The sequence below is a fragment of the Nomascus leucogenys genome, chromosome 21 (genome assembly GCF_006542625.1).
Source record: "Nomascus leucogenys isolate Asia chromosome 21, Asia_NLE_v1, whole genome shotgun sequence".
NCBI lineage: Eukaryota > Metazoa > Chordata > Mammalia > Primates > Hylobatidae > Nomascus > Nomascus leucogenys.
This window is the reverse complement of record NC_044401.1, coordinates 4,993,172-5,010,469: the sequence shown is the minus strand read 5'-3', so window position 1 is coordinate 5,010,469 and position 17,298 is coordinate 4,993,172. Positions and strand designations below refer to the sequence as shown.

General features: G+C 39.4%; 1 protein-coding gene across 3 annotated transcripts in view; it reads right to left on the bottom strand.

Annotated features, from left to right (window-relative positions):
- Window positions 1–14,274, bottom strand: part of LSAMP (limbic system associated membrane protein) — a 645,347-nt gene extending 631,073 nt beyond the window's left edge. For all 3 annotated transcript variants that reach the window (XM_003261841.4, XM_030801556.1, XM_003261840.4), the window contains exon 1: window positions 13,573–14,274. In XM_003261841.4, coding sequence (XP_003261889.1) covers window positions 13,573–13,727 — 155 coding nt within the window. In that variant the 5' untranslated portion in view covers window positions 13,728–14,274. The remainder of the gene's footprint in view (window positions 1–13,572) is intronic.
- Window positions 14,275–17,298: the final 3,024 nt, after the last annotated feature.

Genomic DNA, 17,298 nt, shown 5'->3' with positions numbered 1-17,298 from the left:
TTGATCCAACAGCCTGGAATTATATTTGCTCATTTAAAAAAAATCTATTTGCCATGCTATAGTTTGTTCCCAGGGAACACATGTTGGCTTCTACTGATCACTGCTTTCTTTCCAAAATCCATTTAACACTACATTCTAGCATGTAGGCTTTTGGTGGGTAGAGTGATTTAATATGATTTTCTCCTTGTAGTTATAATTAGGACAATATTTTATGTCACCATTATGAAACTGTTTCTGTTTCCTACAGATTTTCTAATGTTAGTAATAGTGTTTGTATAATTATGCTCTCAAGTTATATTAGTGCCCTGGATATAATGCATATCAGTCTTACAGCTGAACTTGTTTATATTATTCTAATCACATCTTCATATGCCTGGATTTTAAAAATTGCAAAGGGTATAATAGCATAATTTTGAGAATTTCACTTGGTAAACATTATTCTTCTCTTCCAGTGGACACTAGTCATCTTCATTAAGCATGCTCATTAACAAATCATTAGATCTCCTTGTGACTTTGAAAGAAAATAGAAATTTAGTATGGACTTGGAATCAAAAATTCAAAGAATTAAATTATATTTTTTAAAAATAGTTATTTTTCCTTTAGCTAAGGCAGCATTAATTTTTGTCCTATAATAGCAAATAGAAAAAGGAAGTGTTAGATTTCCTTTCGCTTTTTATGAACTATATGATCGCCAAGATCTGACAGAAACAAAAAACATTGTCTGACTCCCCTTACAATATAATCTTAGCACCTTGCATGATTACTTAAAAATAAAACATATTAATCAAAAAAATTAAGGTAGCCATTGTGTGATGCCTCTTATATATTGTATCTGACATGCTTGATACCCTTAAAAATTTGGTTTTCTGTATAATTGATGCATCAAATTAATTAGGTTCCTATAAAAGTGTGACGTGGCCCAAGTTCAAAGTAATATTCATGTCCATGTTTTGTGTATGTAAATTGTATGTACATATAAAAAGCACATTTATGCTTTTCCTTTTTTACATATAATTATAAATATATACAAAAATAAAAATAAAGTTAAGGTCTTGTATTCAAACACAGTCACACTATATAGATTAAATATATTCATGATACAAATTAATTATACTTCATAATAGATCCTGTACAAATACAGACACTTGTTTTTAGAAGAATTAGATTTTAAGATCTGTTTTATTTTTATGCAAGAATGAAGGCATTAATGTAAACATATTTTTAAAGTTTTTTATATTATGACATTTATAATATAATTTAGGAGTTTTTAAAAAAATTGTGCATATTATCATTCTATTTATAACTTCTGGGATTTCTTCTTCTTGTGAATGCAGCTATATTCAAAAACATAAAGCCACTTCACCAGACCAACATCTTTGCTTATTAGACAAGTAGGAGTTGGCACAACGGATGCTAATTCCCAACTTTACACAGCAATGGTTTTTGCAGAACTAAAGGCTAAATTTTTTCATGCCCAATCTAGAGGTTTATCCAATCAAGTAATACCTTGTAGACTTTAAGCAGTTTATTGTTGTGGTGATGATCAGTGCATCACATTAGTGCCAAAAGAGATAGAACAGAGGTCAGAAAGAGAGACAAAGAAAAAAATCCATTCTCCTGCTAAGTTAATGATTCAGCAACATAGAATGCTGATCTTTAGATACGCTTATACAATTACATCATGAACTTGTATAAGGTGACAGCGATCTTTAATTATCTCAAAACAAACACCAGCTACAAATTGGCAACCATATGTGGCTTACGTCTCATAAAATGAACAGCCCTAACACACATATGCTAGAGTGAGGTGTGTGTAATGAAACAAACAATCAGAAGTCAGGAAACCAACTCTGTTTCCCAGTCATCGTTTTCACATGTAGATACTATGCATGACTTAGTGTGAGGCTGCATCAGTTTATTTTTTTAATATTTTGTTTCTAGTAGGATAGGGTGGCAAATAGTAGCATAACTAAAGTACAACTTTAGAAAGGATAGAATTAATTTTAGTCAAATTATAGAGGTTCAATATAGAAATGCATCATTAGACAATTACAATAGAATAAACAGTAATGCATTATTTTATGGAAAGCTAGGTTGCATTTTTCCTCATGGTTATTGGTTTCCCTCCTATCTTACATAAATAATACCCTGGTACATTAGGGAAAGATATACAGAAGGAAATGTGGGATTATTACAAATTCCACTGAACATTCCAGTTTTAATTTTTCCAGGAATGTGTAATGAGCTCTAAGACGCAATGCCCAGGTAAGCATCACTATCAGTACGAATAACCAGTTTCAGTCAAATAAATGTAAGTGATATGCACATTGCCTCATTTCAAAAGAAACTAGAATGGATTGATGGAGATGAATATACCTGTTGCACACAATCCTGCTATTTAAGTAACTCCCAAATCCCCTATTTAATCCCTGAAAATTTGCAGTCACCCCTAGAGGGAGAAAGCCACCCAGCACTCCAGGAAGGTAGATTCCTTCTTCTCAGAGCTACCCAGGATACTGACCTCTTCACACATATCTCACTTCAGGGCCATTGAGTGACTCCTTGTTCTGTCAGAAACTACTATTTTACCTAAGAAAGGGGCATGCTTTGTCTAGGTCCCTATGTCTGTAACTCTGAAGCTTTGGGATCCTTCCCAAAATACCCCCATTTGCCCTTCTCATTTTCTAAAAAGACAATTCCTGAAAAGAATAACTGCAATGGGAAATATCGAAGGTATTTCTAACCAAATCTCTTTACCTTACCAAAAATCAGAGAATTATCTATCTGTGATTTTACGACTAGACCCTCTTCAGCCCCACATCCACAATTACTCCAGTGGTGGCTGACTTCACCAAAATATCTTCCTTCAGTCTGATCTTCTTCTAAGGTGTTTCCTCTTTTATAAATCAACTTCAGTCAGCTTGATTTATAGTACAACCATCTTTCTCTGTTCAATTCAGTAGGCAAATATTTATTTGAGCATCCACGGGTACTGAGCTAAATTCTGGGATGAAAAGGTAAAGCAAATGAAATGCCTATATTTGAGGCAAGACACAAGTAAACAAGATGTTTTTAAGACATGTATAAATGCAAAGTTTAAAGTATTCAGAGAGGCTAGCAGTGATAATAAACAGGATACTTAGCTTAGCTTGGGAGAATTAAGGAGGATTTCCTGAACGAGATAGCACCAGAACTGAGCCTTAAGTCTTGAAGGAGGAGCAAAGAGGTAACTAGTATAGATGTTTGGTGGAGTGAGGGGTAGAAGGAGAAGGAGGAGTCTTGCTCTGTTGTTAGACTCAAGTGCAGTGGCGCAATCTCCGCTCACTGAAACTCTGCCTCCCAGGTTCAAGCCATTCTCCTGCCTCGGCCTCCGAGTAGCTGGGGCTACAGGCATGTGCCACCACGCCCAGCTAATTTTTGTATTTTTAGTAGAGATGGGGTTTCACCACATTGGCCAGGATGGTCTCGATCTCTTGAACTTGTGATCCGCCAGCCTCACCCTTCCAAAGTGTTGGGATTAGAGCGTGAGCCACTGCGCCCGGCCGGGGCTTTGACTTTACGCTGTGGATGTTCTTTGAAGGATCGAGTGACATGTTTAGATGCGTACTGGAAAACAACGGGCCTTACATAGGCCATCTCAGGTCCTTCATTCTGCCAACTCCGTGAAGTCTGGAAGTTCTAAGTAGACTGAAGATGTGATCTGGTAAACTTAACTAAGACAGGAAGAAGCACGAGTTCAGCTCTTACTTAATGTCAGAACTTTGTCACCGTCTTTTCCCCACAGAGCTAGACCAGGTTTTAGGATCTGAGATTATACAGTAAGAGTTTTAAAAGATGGAGCTCCGTGCCCTGAGATTAACCTTCAAGTCATCCCTGGGTTACTATAGCTTTGGTACAGAGCTTCAGCTCTAAAAACTGGGACCCTCTCTTTTACTCCTTAACTAAGTTACCCATCTTGGTAATGTGCTCAGGTCTAAGTCCCTAATTCCTGAAGACTCAAGTTCAAGTCAGCTCTTGTCCCAAGGACTCTGTTCCTTTCCCAAACTCCTGGGGCTTGTAACTGAGTCTTCACCATCAGCTGACAACCTCTGTGTCACCGCTGCCTGCCTCCCTGTGGGACTAACTAGGGGGTGCTGGCCTGTTATTTCTCCTTATTCTGCTTTGTCCTTCTCTTGATAAGACTTTGTTGGATGTCTCTAGCTCCACCTCTCGCTCTCACTGCTCAGAAAACCTCAAGAGATCTTGTCCTGTGTGCCACACCAGAAACCACTAGACACATGCAAGAGGGCTTTTTGCACACTGCCTTCACCACTCAGGAGCCAGAGCTGGATCTATACCCAGTTCCTCCCAATTGGCCACCATCAGCTTCATTGTTAGCCCAAGGTAAATTTTGTATCTATTGGGGAAAAAAGTTCTGCCTTCCTCAAAGGATTTTAAATAATAAATCTACAGGGACTGTAATGAGTAGAGAACCTCTTGAGGGTGTTCAAAGAATATCTACATCCATCCTAATCAGGGTCCCTCTAAGAGGGACAGTGGTAGGAAACTTAACCAGGCAGAAGTTCATAAATAACAATAAGAAGGCAGCAGGTTTAGAAACTAGGCTGTAGTAACTGGGAGAAAGGGTCAAATTCAGATGAGAAGACTGAGTAACAGGCAGAGGTACCAGAAACAAGAGGAAAAGAATTTTCTTAAAAGGGGGCCTGGGTTGTGAGGAACAAGGGATCCTTGTAGCGGTTCTACCAAATGCAAAAACAGCTTTGGGAATGATCTTTGACAAAGCAAACAAAAACATAAAGTGGGGAACGGACACCCTTTTCAACACATGGTTCTGGGATAACTGGCTAGCCCCATGTAGGAGAATGAAACTGGATCTTCATCTCTCAACTCATACAAAAATAAACTCAAGATGGATTAAGGACTTAAACCTAAGACCTGGAACCACAAAAATTCTAGAAGATAACATTGGAAAAACCTTTCTAGACATTGGCTTAGGCAAGAATTTTATGACCCAAAACCCAAAAGCAATTGCAATAAAAACAAAGATAAATAGCTGGGATCTAATTAAACCAAAGAGCTTTTGCACAGCAAAAGGAACAGTCAGCAGAGCAAACAGACAACCCACAGACTGGGAGATAATCTTCACAGTCTATACATCTGACAAAGACTAATATCCAGAATCTACAATGACCTCAAACAAATCAGTAAGAAAAAATCCCATCAAAAAGTGGGCTAAGCATATGAACAGACAATTCTCAAAAGAAGATATACAAATGGCCAACAAACATATGAAACAATGCTCAACATCACTAATGAAAATCAAAACTACAATGCGATAGCACCTTACTCCTCCAAGAATGGCCGTAATCGAAGAATCAAAACACAACAGATGCTGGCATGGATGCAGCAATCAGAGAACGCTTCTACACTGCTGGTGGGAATGTAAACTAGTACAGACACTATGGAAAACAGTGTGGAGATTCCTTAAAGAACTAAAACTAGAACTACCATTTGATCCAGCAATCCCATTACTGGATATCTACCCAGAGGAAAAGAAGTCATTATTCAAAAAAGATACTTGCATACGCATGTTTCATGCATGTTTATAGCAGCACAATTCACAATTGCAAAATGGTGAAGTCAACCCAAATGCCCATCAATCAACAAGTGGATAAAGTATATATATATATATATATATATATATATATATATATATATATATATGCATATACACAGTGGAATACTACTCAGCCATAAAAAGGAATGAATTAACAGCATTTGCAATGACCTGGATGAGATTGGAGACTATTACTCTAAATGAAGTAACTCAGGAATGTAAAACCAAATATCATATGTTCTCACTGATATGTGGGAGCTAAGCTATGAGGACACAAAGGCATAAGAATGATACAATAGACTTTGGGGACTTGGGGGAAGGGGGGCGAGGAATAAAAGACAACAAGTATGGTGCAGTGTATACTGCTCCGGTGATGGGTGCACCAGGATCTCACAAATCACCACTAAAGAACTTACTCATGTAAACAAATACCACCTGTATCCCAATAACTTATGGAAAAAAATAATAGTAAAAACCAATAAGCTGGAAGCTGCAAGTGGAGGAAGGAAAACCCTTGTGGTATAGACAGATAGTAGACATGTGAAAGATGGGACATTTCCTTAAAACAAATCCTCCTTGACCAGAACTAACTGGATGATCCTCCACAGGTAAATGCAGATTTGATTTACAGGGAGGAGAGAGAGGGAAAAGGGGAGAGGAAGGGAGGAGAGAAGGGAAGAGGGAAGAACTGGAGGGAGGAGGAGGGAGAGAAGGGAAGGGGAGAGGAGAGAAGAGGAGAGGAGAGGAAAGAAGAGGAGAGAAAGACATTTTTAAGCATACTTTTATGTATAATAAAAATGGCATTTCATCAGATAAAATGAAAACCAAAAAGGTAATCTCCGTGGTACTGTGAAATGAAAATTAAAATACATGAGTTCTAATTCTCAATTGATCACTCAAGTTTTTGGATAGCGAACTAAATTTTTCTCTTCTCAGTTACATCACTTTAAAATGAGATGGTGGACTGCCTAATCTCCAAGGCCTTTCCTATTCTACATATCTACAGTAATTAACAAAATCTGAAGCAAAGGGTTTTATTTTGTAAAGGTTAATCACACATTAACTGGAGATTAAGTTTTAATTACAGGTAACTGCAAAAAAAAAAAAAAAGTCTACTTGCCCTACACTCCTGATAAGAAACTCAACTATATCATAAGATACTTGTGACTTTAAAAGACTTGAAATGAAATAATAAAAACATCGTAGTGCAAATGGCCTGTGTATAGCATAGAAATAAGAATAAAAGGCTTGTTTTCTTACATTTTTAAAATTTTCTAAAAGTTATATCCTGCTGTAAATATATGACTATAGTCTTAAGAGTTTATAGTTTATACCATTATGTAGTTTATAAAATACTTTGATACATACAATATCATTCGATTATAAAAATAGCTTGTGTAGTAGGCAAAACTAGTTGTCAGTTATCTTTATTTAATAGATTACAGTATTTCATGCTATTAAGAGGTTGATCTTCTGACTACTTATTGACCATTTTGAACTTATTATATCTTTTATGAAAAGTCTTTATCTATGACACAGGCTTGTCTATAAGTTTCAACTAAAGAGAAATCACTATATAAATTTGAGATGAATTATACAAATACAATTATTTTGCAAATCACATATTCATGTATATAAGTGCACAGAATTTACCGTGCTTGAATATGTTGGCACAGAAGCCATTTTCCTTGTCTAAATATTGTCTGTTTTCTCCCTTAGTGATAGCATTAGAAGCAACAACAAAAACAACTTAGAACAGTTCTGTACCTTGTCTAACCCAAATGAGAGACAGCACAGAACAATAAGCTTTATGTTATTTCCACAGACATTATGTAAAACTGATCCATATTAAATAAAGTCACCCCATTTTCCATGGCTTCATAAGGATGAAATTGTGTAATAAAAATGGATTTACGGTGGTCTATTTCCTCTCTCCTGTTTGAATCTGTTCATCTTTGGCTATTGACATATTTCTCATACGATACAACGTTGGCTCCAATTTTTTTACTGATATCTATTTAGTGCTGCCCTGAAAATGATTTGTAAAAGAGATTCCTTATCCAGTTAGGCATTGCTTTTTACCTCTATGTACATAGCAGAGTCATTAAAAGACAAAAGAACAACAACCTGTGCCCAGTCCCTTCCCCGAACAAACTGCATCAGAATTTCTGAGTGGAGAGGATATGTGGCATCAGTATTTTTTAAAAGTTCCCCAGCTGACAGTACTGTGCTCCCATGGCTGTGAACTATCGAATGCAGTGCTTCTCCAACCTCAATACGCTAGCAAATCGCTTAGAAGTCTTATTAAAATGTGGACTTTGATTTAGTCCCTCCAGCATAGGTCCTGAGATTTTGTTTTTTTAACATGCAACTATGTGATACTTAAGATGCCCATTTGTGGATCACACTTGTAGTATCCTGTAGTATCAGCATCACCTGAGAACTTGTGAGAAATGCAAATTGTCAGACTTACCAGGGACCTACTGACTCAAAAACTCTAGCGATGGAGGTCAAGCAGTCTGCTATAGCCAGCCCTCCACATACACACTGAAATTTGAGACACATTGGCCTAAAAAAAAAAAAAAAAAAAAAAAAAGAATTCCCTGAAGTCTAAATAACTGGCTGTATGTGGATGAAAAGCCATTGATTGTTTCCATTTGTGTAGCAGTTTACAATTCAACAAACTTCTACCTTACCTCCTGTGAATGTCTTAAAACAACCCTGTAGGGTAACTAAAATTGATAGTTTCAGCATTTTATTTATTTATTTATTTATTTATTTATTTTTGAGACAGAGTCTCGCTCTGTCGCCAGGCTGGAGTGCAGTGGTGCGATCTTGGCTCACTGCAACCTCCACCTCACAGGTTCAAGCAATTCTCCTTTCTCAGTCTCCCAAGCAGCTGGGACTACAGGTGCACGCCACCACACCCAGCTAATTTTTGTATTTTTAGTAAAGATGGGGTTTCACCATGTTGGCCAGGATGGTCTCAATCTCTTGACCTTGTGATCCCACCCCCCCCACCCCCCCCCCCCACCCCCCCCCCCCCCCCCCCCCCCCCCCCCCGCCCCGCCTCAGCCTCCCAAAGTGCTGGGATTACAGGCGTGAGCCACCGCACCTGGCCGATAGTTTCAGCATTTTGTAAATGAAACTGAAGCTCCAAGTATTCAAGAGGCTTGCTTAAAGTTATAGCATGCAAGGATAGATCCAAATTCAGAGCCCAGATCTTCTGAGTCGTACAAACTAACAGGCAGGACATTGAGAGAAAAACAGGACCAGTGGCTATAAGCTGTAAGATATGCCCTGGAGGAGGGATATCTCTGAGGTTCAGATGATGACAGCAAGAGGGACAAGGATACTGAGGCAACCTCCTATCAGGTGAGTCACAGCCCTTTGTATTTGGCACTCTCAGAGACCACAGTAAAATGCACTAATCCTTTTTGGGCAGAGTTTGCTGTTATATGGAATCAGCTTTGAGAAACACAAACGTTTAACCGTCACCAGTGACTTACTGGATGAGTCAGTCACCTTTGGTTCTTTCCACAATTCTACAAATACGTCATTCTAAGTCAAACCACATAAAATAAAAATCGCCTGTGTACTGTATGTGTGTATAGACGCACTTACATGTCCCATACTTACAGAAACACAGATGGCCACAATTTGCTTTTCTTAGATTTTCCCACTGTGTTTCTCAGGCCATAAATGACAACAAATGATAAAGTTCACAGGTACATATTCTTTAACAAAATGTATATAATGTGCCATATTCCTAGATGATATATAGTATGCTATACTCCATTATTTACTAAGTATATGTGATAAAGGATTTATCTGCAATGCACGATCCTTAAAGTATCAGGGCTAACCAACAAATTTGGATAACATTTAGTGATTTAACTACAGAAAAAGAAAATTTCATGATGGTCACAAACTTACCCAGTAGGCCCATGCCCACAGTTTGTTTCAAACAGTGAATTGTAAGTCATAGAAAATCACATACCGTATCAAGAATTTGAGTGTTGACACTTTATTAGTGAATTTTGCCATTCCACATGACTTACAGAAGATAAACAGAAATTTGAACAAGATCTTTATATTTTACTATCAAATAATCAAATCTCCTTTTGTTTTTTCTTCTTTTCTGCCCTTGGTGTAGAAACAAGCAGGGAATTAAAGACCTCAAATTTGAAAAAACTAAACATTAGCTATTCTTCATTTAGATCCTTAGTTTCCTTGGGAATCTGTAATACTTGTTAGGTACGCTGACATTTAACTGGGAACAATGTTATTATCATTAAAAGTATTATAGTATCTTGTAAACATCAAATAGGGTCAGAATTGTGAGCTAAATAAAATTTTATTACCTTGAATTTAGAGTATTTAAAGTCACAAGTGTGAAGTCCCTGTATTTTATCACATGCCCACTTGTTTTATATCCAGATACGCATGTGTATGTACATTTTACAAAGTTGCCTTATGAATAGATATGTGATAATATAATGTATTCCAAAACTAACATGGTTCTTTGTGGCCAAATATTTTATTGTTATCTTTTCAGAAATCTGCCACTCATGTTGAAAATATGGTCAGTAGGACCATTAAAAATGAAATTTTAAAGGTTGGTTTGAAATACTCTCTATTTCCGCTATTCTTTGACTTGTAAGAGAACTATTAATACATAGTCTCAACCTTCCAATATTATGCAGGAGGTGAATCTCTATGGGTATGAGGGTAGGAGGGAAGAAACAGTGTTAGAAACTCATCCAGTAATTGAACTCTTACTCCTGTGGGAGCTGGTAATGAGGCAGGTAGACTCTGTTTAGAAAAGCACCTGAGGCAGCTTCATGACTGAAGTCCTGTGGATAAGCGTGTCTCACTCTTTCCTGTGCACACAAATATAAATGCAGATTCTGGTTGTTCTATTTAGGGAGGACCTCCAAGGATGCTGCTGCTGCTGCCACTACTCTGTGAATCACACTTTGATTCCTTGTCGCTGGGATAGAAGTTGGTATTGTGGTTATCTTTAGTTCTTTATATAATTTCTCATACAGGTCTGTAATCTCCTCTAGAAAATAATTGAGTTAGGTATGTATACATGAGGCTATCTCTCTCTCCCTCCAGTTTTGTCATCATAATTATATAGTTTTTATTATTTTCAAAATGATAGAAACTGCAGGGCAAGACCTGAAGCCTAGTGTGCACTCTCCTATCTGATGCATAATTACACTAAAGATCATAATTATACAAAAATGAGCAACAATCCCCAAAAGAAACTCTTGTTTCACAGAAAACTTTAAGTCAGTGAAGGTAAATGTTTTGGGGACAGACAGCCAAACTCCTTTCACTGGATTACCAGAATTACAAACCTCCCTTGTCTCCTGTTGCCATCTCATATTATTCAGGGCCACAGACTCACTAAGAGAATTATTTTTTTCTCCTAGCCATTTCACTTTCTCGGTGCCAGACATCTACTGTGGCTCCCAATGAATCAAGTTCTCCTTCCTTTCCTTCCCTGAAAGCTCATGCACTCAGTAAAATGTCACAAATAAAGTGAAAACACGCCTTTCCCAGTCTGGCCTTATAAACAGAAAGCAAGAGCACCATTCTTCACCAGGAAACTGACCCACAAAGCTTACTGGATTTAAAGAGAATGAGAAGAAGGTCAGCTAAGAAGACAAAGGGAATTCTCTCCATAGTTAATTCTGATGAAGCTCCACCAACCCCAAAATAAACCCCTGTCCAAGGCAAGGAAATAAAAAAGAGGGCATGTAAGGTGAGGTCTGGAAAAGAAATGGTGTTTCATAGGCGACTTATTTGCATGCTCTGTTTGTCTGTCTTTTCTTTCCCAGAGAATAAGTGGTTCTGTGTTTATTTTTTCTCTCAAAGTCCCTATTTCCACACTGTAATGTCTACTAAAGCGTAATGTTTAAAACTCTGTTTCTATTGCGCCATAGACATACAAAAGCACATATGTATCATCCATAGATATGTATACAGTGAGACTGCCTCTGTATGAAAGTATAAGAATATTTTTATTCTTCTGAATTAACATTTCTATACTTATCTAACTCTTGGACAACTATAGTTTAAGGTATAGGAGATGCTAACTTAGAAAGACCTTACAAAGCTCAAGGACACTGAAATAAAAAACTTATACATTCAAGTTACTCATTTTTCTCACATTCAATCTTGTAACCAGTGAACAAAATTTCTAGGGATAGCATATATTTATATAGAGTGCTTCACCATTAAAGGGTTAATGATGTTAGGGAGTGTGAATGTTAGCAATTGAAGTGGCATGCTTGTGTGTTTGCAAAAACATTTTCTGCACCATGTCCAAATTCCTTTGCAAACAGATAAATTACTCCATAAATCTTACTACTCCATGTGGATAAATCATACATGCAGGTTTATAAGGCTGAAGAGCTAGACGGGAAAATCTGCTTTGGATAGTAGGATATTTGGGATTCATAATCACCCAATGCTCAGGAAATGAAGAAAGGAGTGCTTACACGTTAGCATTTTCTTACTTTTTACAATCTGGAGAAACATGTACCCACACAACACACACACATGCAATGCACGGCACACAACACACACTTTCCTCTCTAACAACGCTAGAGCTCCCAAAGCAGGACACTGTGAGAGCCAACCAAATTTATTTCTGAGAAAAGGAAAGAAAACTTTGCTGCTGTCGGCAGCTCTGCCAGAGAACTGCTCCCTGATGCCCCAGGGTTTATGCACTATCAGCTCCTTGCACACAGATTAGAGGTTTATTTTCTATCGTATACTGTGTTTTTATTGCCACAACAAGCAATATTAGCTAGATAGACAGACTGACACTGGGTCATTTTGTTTGAAGGAAATGAGATTTTAAAAGATCTCCAAGGAGAATGATTCTTTCTTTTTGTTAGCATCTGCCAGAAATTCAAGGAAAGCTAGAAAAAAAGAACAAGGGGTAGGTACAGTTGGTGGAGAGGAGGAAGAGAAAAGAGAAGCACAAAAAATAACCTTGGAGCATTTTAGAAATAAAAATATGACTAGGTCTCATTTGAGTCTCTCTAGCTCACAGTACCTGATAGGGGTCAAACTCCCAAGGACTTGGGACTCTTCCTTTCCAAATTTCAATCTCAAATTATTTTAGAGTCTGGCAGAGCAGCACAGAAAAAAAGACTTTGAAGTCAATAATCAATTTGAAATATCCATTTCATGCCAGGTTAATTCTTTCCCAACCTCTGTGTTTAACACTCCTACTCTTAAATATCAGCAATTTGGCAAGTTCCTTTTCTTTCTGCTCTTCATATCTTGTGTTGATTTATATCCACATTCCAGAAAAGGCTCACTAACCAACCAAAGTTCTAAGATTGATTTATTGCCCTCCATGTCAATTAGAAGATCCTTACAGAAAGTCTTCTATCAGAAACCCTCACACACAGCCTTGATGTGTGTGTGTGTGTGTGTGTTGGCATGAAAACACACACACACACACACACACACACACAGACACGGGAGGAGCAAGGAGAATGCAGTACTGTGTACTACTCTCTGAGAGCCATAATCCAACAACCTTTCTTTAAGAATTAAGGACTCCCAACAAAACTCTCAAGTGCAATGCAACAGCAATTACAATAGCAAGAATACTGCCCAGAAGTCACTAATGCCATGGGTGAAGTTAGGCTTCCTTGATAAGAGAAACAAGGTCCTAAGAACCGAACAACATTTAACCAACACCACTGCTGCTTGACAGGGACCAGAATTCCCTTGAATTTTGTTAGCTATAATGCCAACCAGTCAGTAAAACGGGGACACACGCACACTCACCACACACATACATACACACACACCACAAGCCTGCAGCATCAGGAGCTGGAGTTCAATGAGATCAGGCACACACACACACACACACACACACACACGTAGACACGCGCAGCAGAAAAGTTGCCCGAAAGCCCTACCTGAGGATGGCTGTGTCCCCCTGCCTCACGGTGATGTTGTCCGTGCCTCGGTTAAAATCCACGCTGCGAACGGGCAGTCCTGTGGGAAGAAGGCAGAGCAATCTCAGTAGGACCAGCGGCAACTGTTTCCGATCTGGCTGAACTCTCCCGACCATGGTGGCCACGCCGAGGTGCGGGTCCGCGGGGTGCTCTGGAGGGGTGCGCGCTGCTCGCGAGGAGAGGCTTCACCAACACGAGGCTTTCATCCACAGCGAGCGCAGAGCGGGCTTTGCCAGTTTGTGGTCCTTTCCACTTTGCCTCTCTCTTTCCCTCGCTCAGTCTCTTTTCCCTCTAAGACTTAACAAAGCCCTCATAAAACCCAAGCAGAAGGGTGAAAAGTAAAAGCAACACAATTTCAAAAGAGTGAGTGCAAATAGCAAGCCCTCTGGAAGAGCTGAAGAGGAAGCCAAGGAAGGGGTTCTTGTTTGGTCTGTCTGTGGCTGGATGCTCCTCTGCCAGTGTCTGAGCTGAGCTCCTTCGCTCTGTAACCCACTTTCCCAGGCTGGCGGGCGGGCGGGCGGGCGGGCGAGGGAGCCGGCACCAAGCCTGCCAGTGAGTGTACAGAAACAGCCACACAGCAGCAGCAGCAGCAGCAGCAGAAGCAGCAGAAGCAGCAGCAACCCAGAGCCTCTCTCCCCCTCCTCCCTTTCCTGTTTCTCCCAGTCCCTGGCGCTCTCTCTGCTCAGCAACTCCCCCCACCCCCCACCCTCCCCCACCCTCCCCCCACCCTGCTGGTTTTCAACAGCCCCTCCACGTCATCCCCTCCGCCCTCCCCTCGACGTGGCCCCTCGCTTTGCACAACTGCCCCCTTCAGCAGCAGCCAGCCTCAATGAAAGCCTGATGCGCCTTTGGGTTGTCAGGACGACAGCTCCATCTGAGGCCTGGCTGATTTCCTTAAGAAGGGGGAATGGAGCTTAGAGGTACTGTTCAGGAGAGACGGGAGAAGGAGAGGGACTTAAGTTATAAAAGAACGGGAGAAAGAGTCCAGGAAAGGAGAGGGAAGGGGTGAGGAAAGAAGAAAAAGGAGGTGGGAGGGAGAGTTGCGAATGCGGGGAGTGGGACAGAGAAGGACGGGAAAGCATTGAGGTGGGGAGTGAGGGTGGGGAACGTCCAGAAAGATGGGAGAAGGAAACTGAGGAGAAACTTGACAGTGGAGTCTAAGATTAAAAGCCAAAGTTGATTTCAAACGAAACATTCTTGGCAACTGGCTTTGCGTGTTCAAATCTTATTCATTCTTTCCTCTTTCCTGCACTTTCTCTTACAGGATTCAAATGGTTTATTTTCTCTCCTTCCTTCATCCCCTCCCCCTCTTGGAACCCTCTTAGGAAAGATGGATTGGAGACAATGCTGGTATTGAGTGGTCTGGGGTGTGAATGCTTGGCTTGTTTTTTCCAAGTGCCAGCCTCAGCAGCTGATCCCTGATCCCTAAATCAACTTCACTCTCCAGGAAACCCTCACTCAATCCTACACATGAGTAATGGTATTAAGGATTACTATTTAAAGGGCACATTGAATTGCTCTGCAAGTTCCTCCTGGCACTTACTTCTCAAAATGTTCATATGCAAGGAAGGAGATTTGTAAATCAGAAAGCTTGTCATTTGCAAGGAGACACTAAGTAAGGCTGTGTGCAGTATTCCTCCTAATGGCAGACAGGTTACCATCATTTGTCACCCCTTTTATTCCATGAGTCAAGCAAGTGATGAGGACCGTAAAGACCACTGATAGTCACTCAAGTGAGAGCCCGACACTGTTGGACATCTCCCTCATTACTGATGTTGAGGATAAAAAATGTGTTTGTACCAGCCAAGGACTTTATTTTTCTCTTTTTTGATTATATTTATTGAAATAATGACAGTATTCATATGGTACAAAAACCAAATGGTACAAGATGCTATAGAGTGAATTGTAGTTTTCTTCTTTTTTTTTTTCTTTTTTTTCTTTTTTTTTTTTTTTGAGACAGAGTCTCACTTTGTTGCCTAGGCTGGAGTGCAGTGGCGCAATCTCGGCTCACTGCAAGCTCTGCCTCCCGGGTTCACGCCATTCTCCTGCCTCAGCCTCCTGAGTAGCTGGGACCACAGGCGCCCGCTACGACGCCTGGCTAATTATTTCTGTATTTTTTTTTAGTAGAGACGGGTTTTCACTATGCCAGCCAGGATGGTCTCGATCTCCTGACCCCGTGATCCACCTGCCTCGGCCTCCCAAAGTGCTGGGATTACAGGCGTGAGCCACCGCGCCTGGCCGTAGTTTTCTTCTTATTCCTGTCTTTAGGCAACCCGTTTCTCTTTTTTGGAGGCAACGTATATTTTCAGTTTGTTATATATCTTTCCATAAATATTCCATATATATAAAAATAAATATGTCCATAGAGAGATATTCTACCCATCCCTCTTATGTAAGCAAATGTTTAGCCTAGGACATTTGCCAAAAATAAAATAAAAAGAAAGAAAGAAACGTGTTTAGGAATCCTTATCAAACCCCACCAGAGCACAAGCCTTAAGGAAACACTGTGCTGAAACTGGCTTGCCCTCAGAATACTCAAAGCACTTTTTCTGCCGCATGTTTTCAGTTTAAAAGATAGATGAACTTTTACAGATTACATGAGGAAAAAAAAGGAAGGCCTATTTTGCTTTTAAGAAAAGACTGAGGATTGGAATCTGAATTGTCACAAATCCATGATTGATGGAGTTCAATTAATTTTATGTGTACTGTGCATTCATTTTATATAAATCAAGGTGTCCTATGTCAGGGATTATACGCAGTGCCCAGTTAATAAACCAATGTTCGACCACTAAGTTATAACTCAACTGTTTAAAACTTGGAATCCATTTTGCCATGGGAGAAATAGTTAGGCCAAGTGGATAGTGGACTACAAAACTCATAATCCTGTGAATCCCAGTATCAATGGACAAATGAGCTTCAAGTGCCAAACAAAAAAACAAACAAACAAACAAAGATCAAAGATGCAAGGATTACATAACTTTCTGCCAAGATTGCAGAGAAAAGAGCACCCTCCCTTTCCCCACACCACCAACAGACTTGACCATCCTTGTCAGGCTAATTTTAAGCACTTGGGAATGAAGAGTTAGCTTAGACAAAGGCTTCAATTAACATATATCCTTTGGTCTGGTGCTTCTTCCATGTCAAGTGGAAGAAAAGAGAGATAAAAGGGACTGGTAGCTATGAGAATCATCTGCTTCCATTGCTGGTGCTAGGTGAATAGTATGACCTCCAGTAAGAGCAGAGATACTCTGAGGGGAAGGATTAGACATTTAAAGAGTATGAGTATTCTCCTGTGTCAGTCAACTAGATTTTGTATGAAGAAAGAAAAGTTTTTTTCAGGACAAGGAGGAAGTATGGTGGCTGGTAGCATATTATAAACAGAAGATGTTTATACATGATTGTTAGCTAATACCTATACTGGTAACCTCATACTACCAGAAGAACTCGCCTGGTGGTGCTTGGAGAAAACATATGTTTAACATACTGAAATACGAAGTAATTTACATCAAAGTAGTAGGAATGTGGAATTTGTAGTAACTCAATCAGATCTGGAATCTGTCTCTACATTCACTCTGAGAAATGGCTATACGAAAGTAAACCTGGATTGTAATCAGAATTATAGAATTGCCTAACCTACCTAATGAGAAAAGAATTATAAGCATATACGTGTTTAAAAATCATATAATG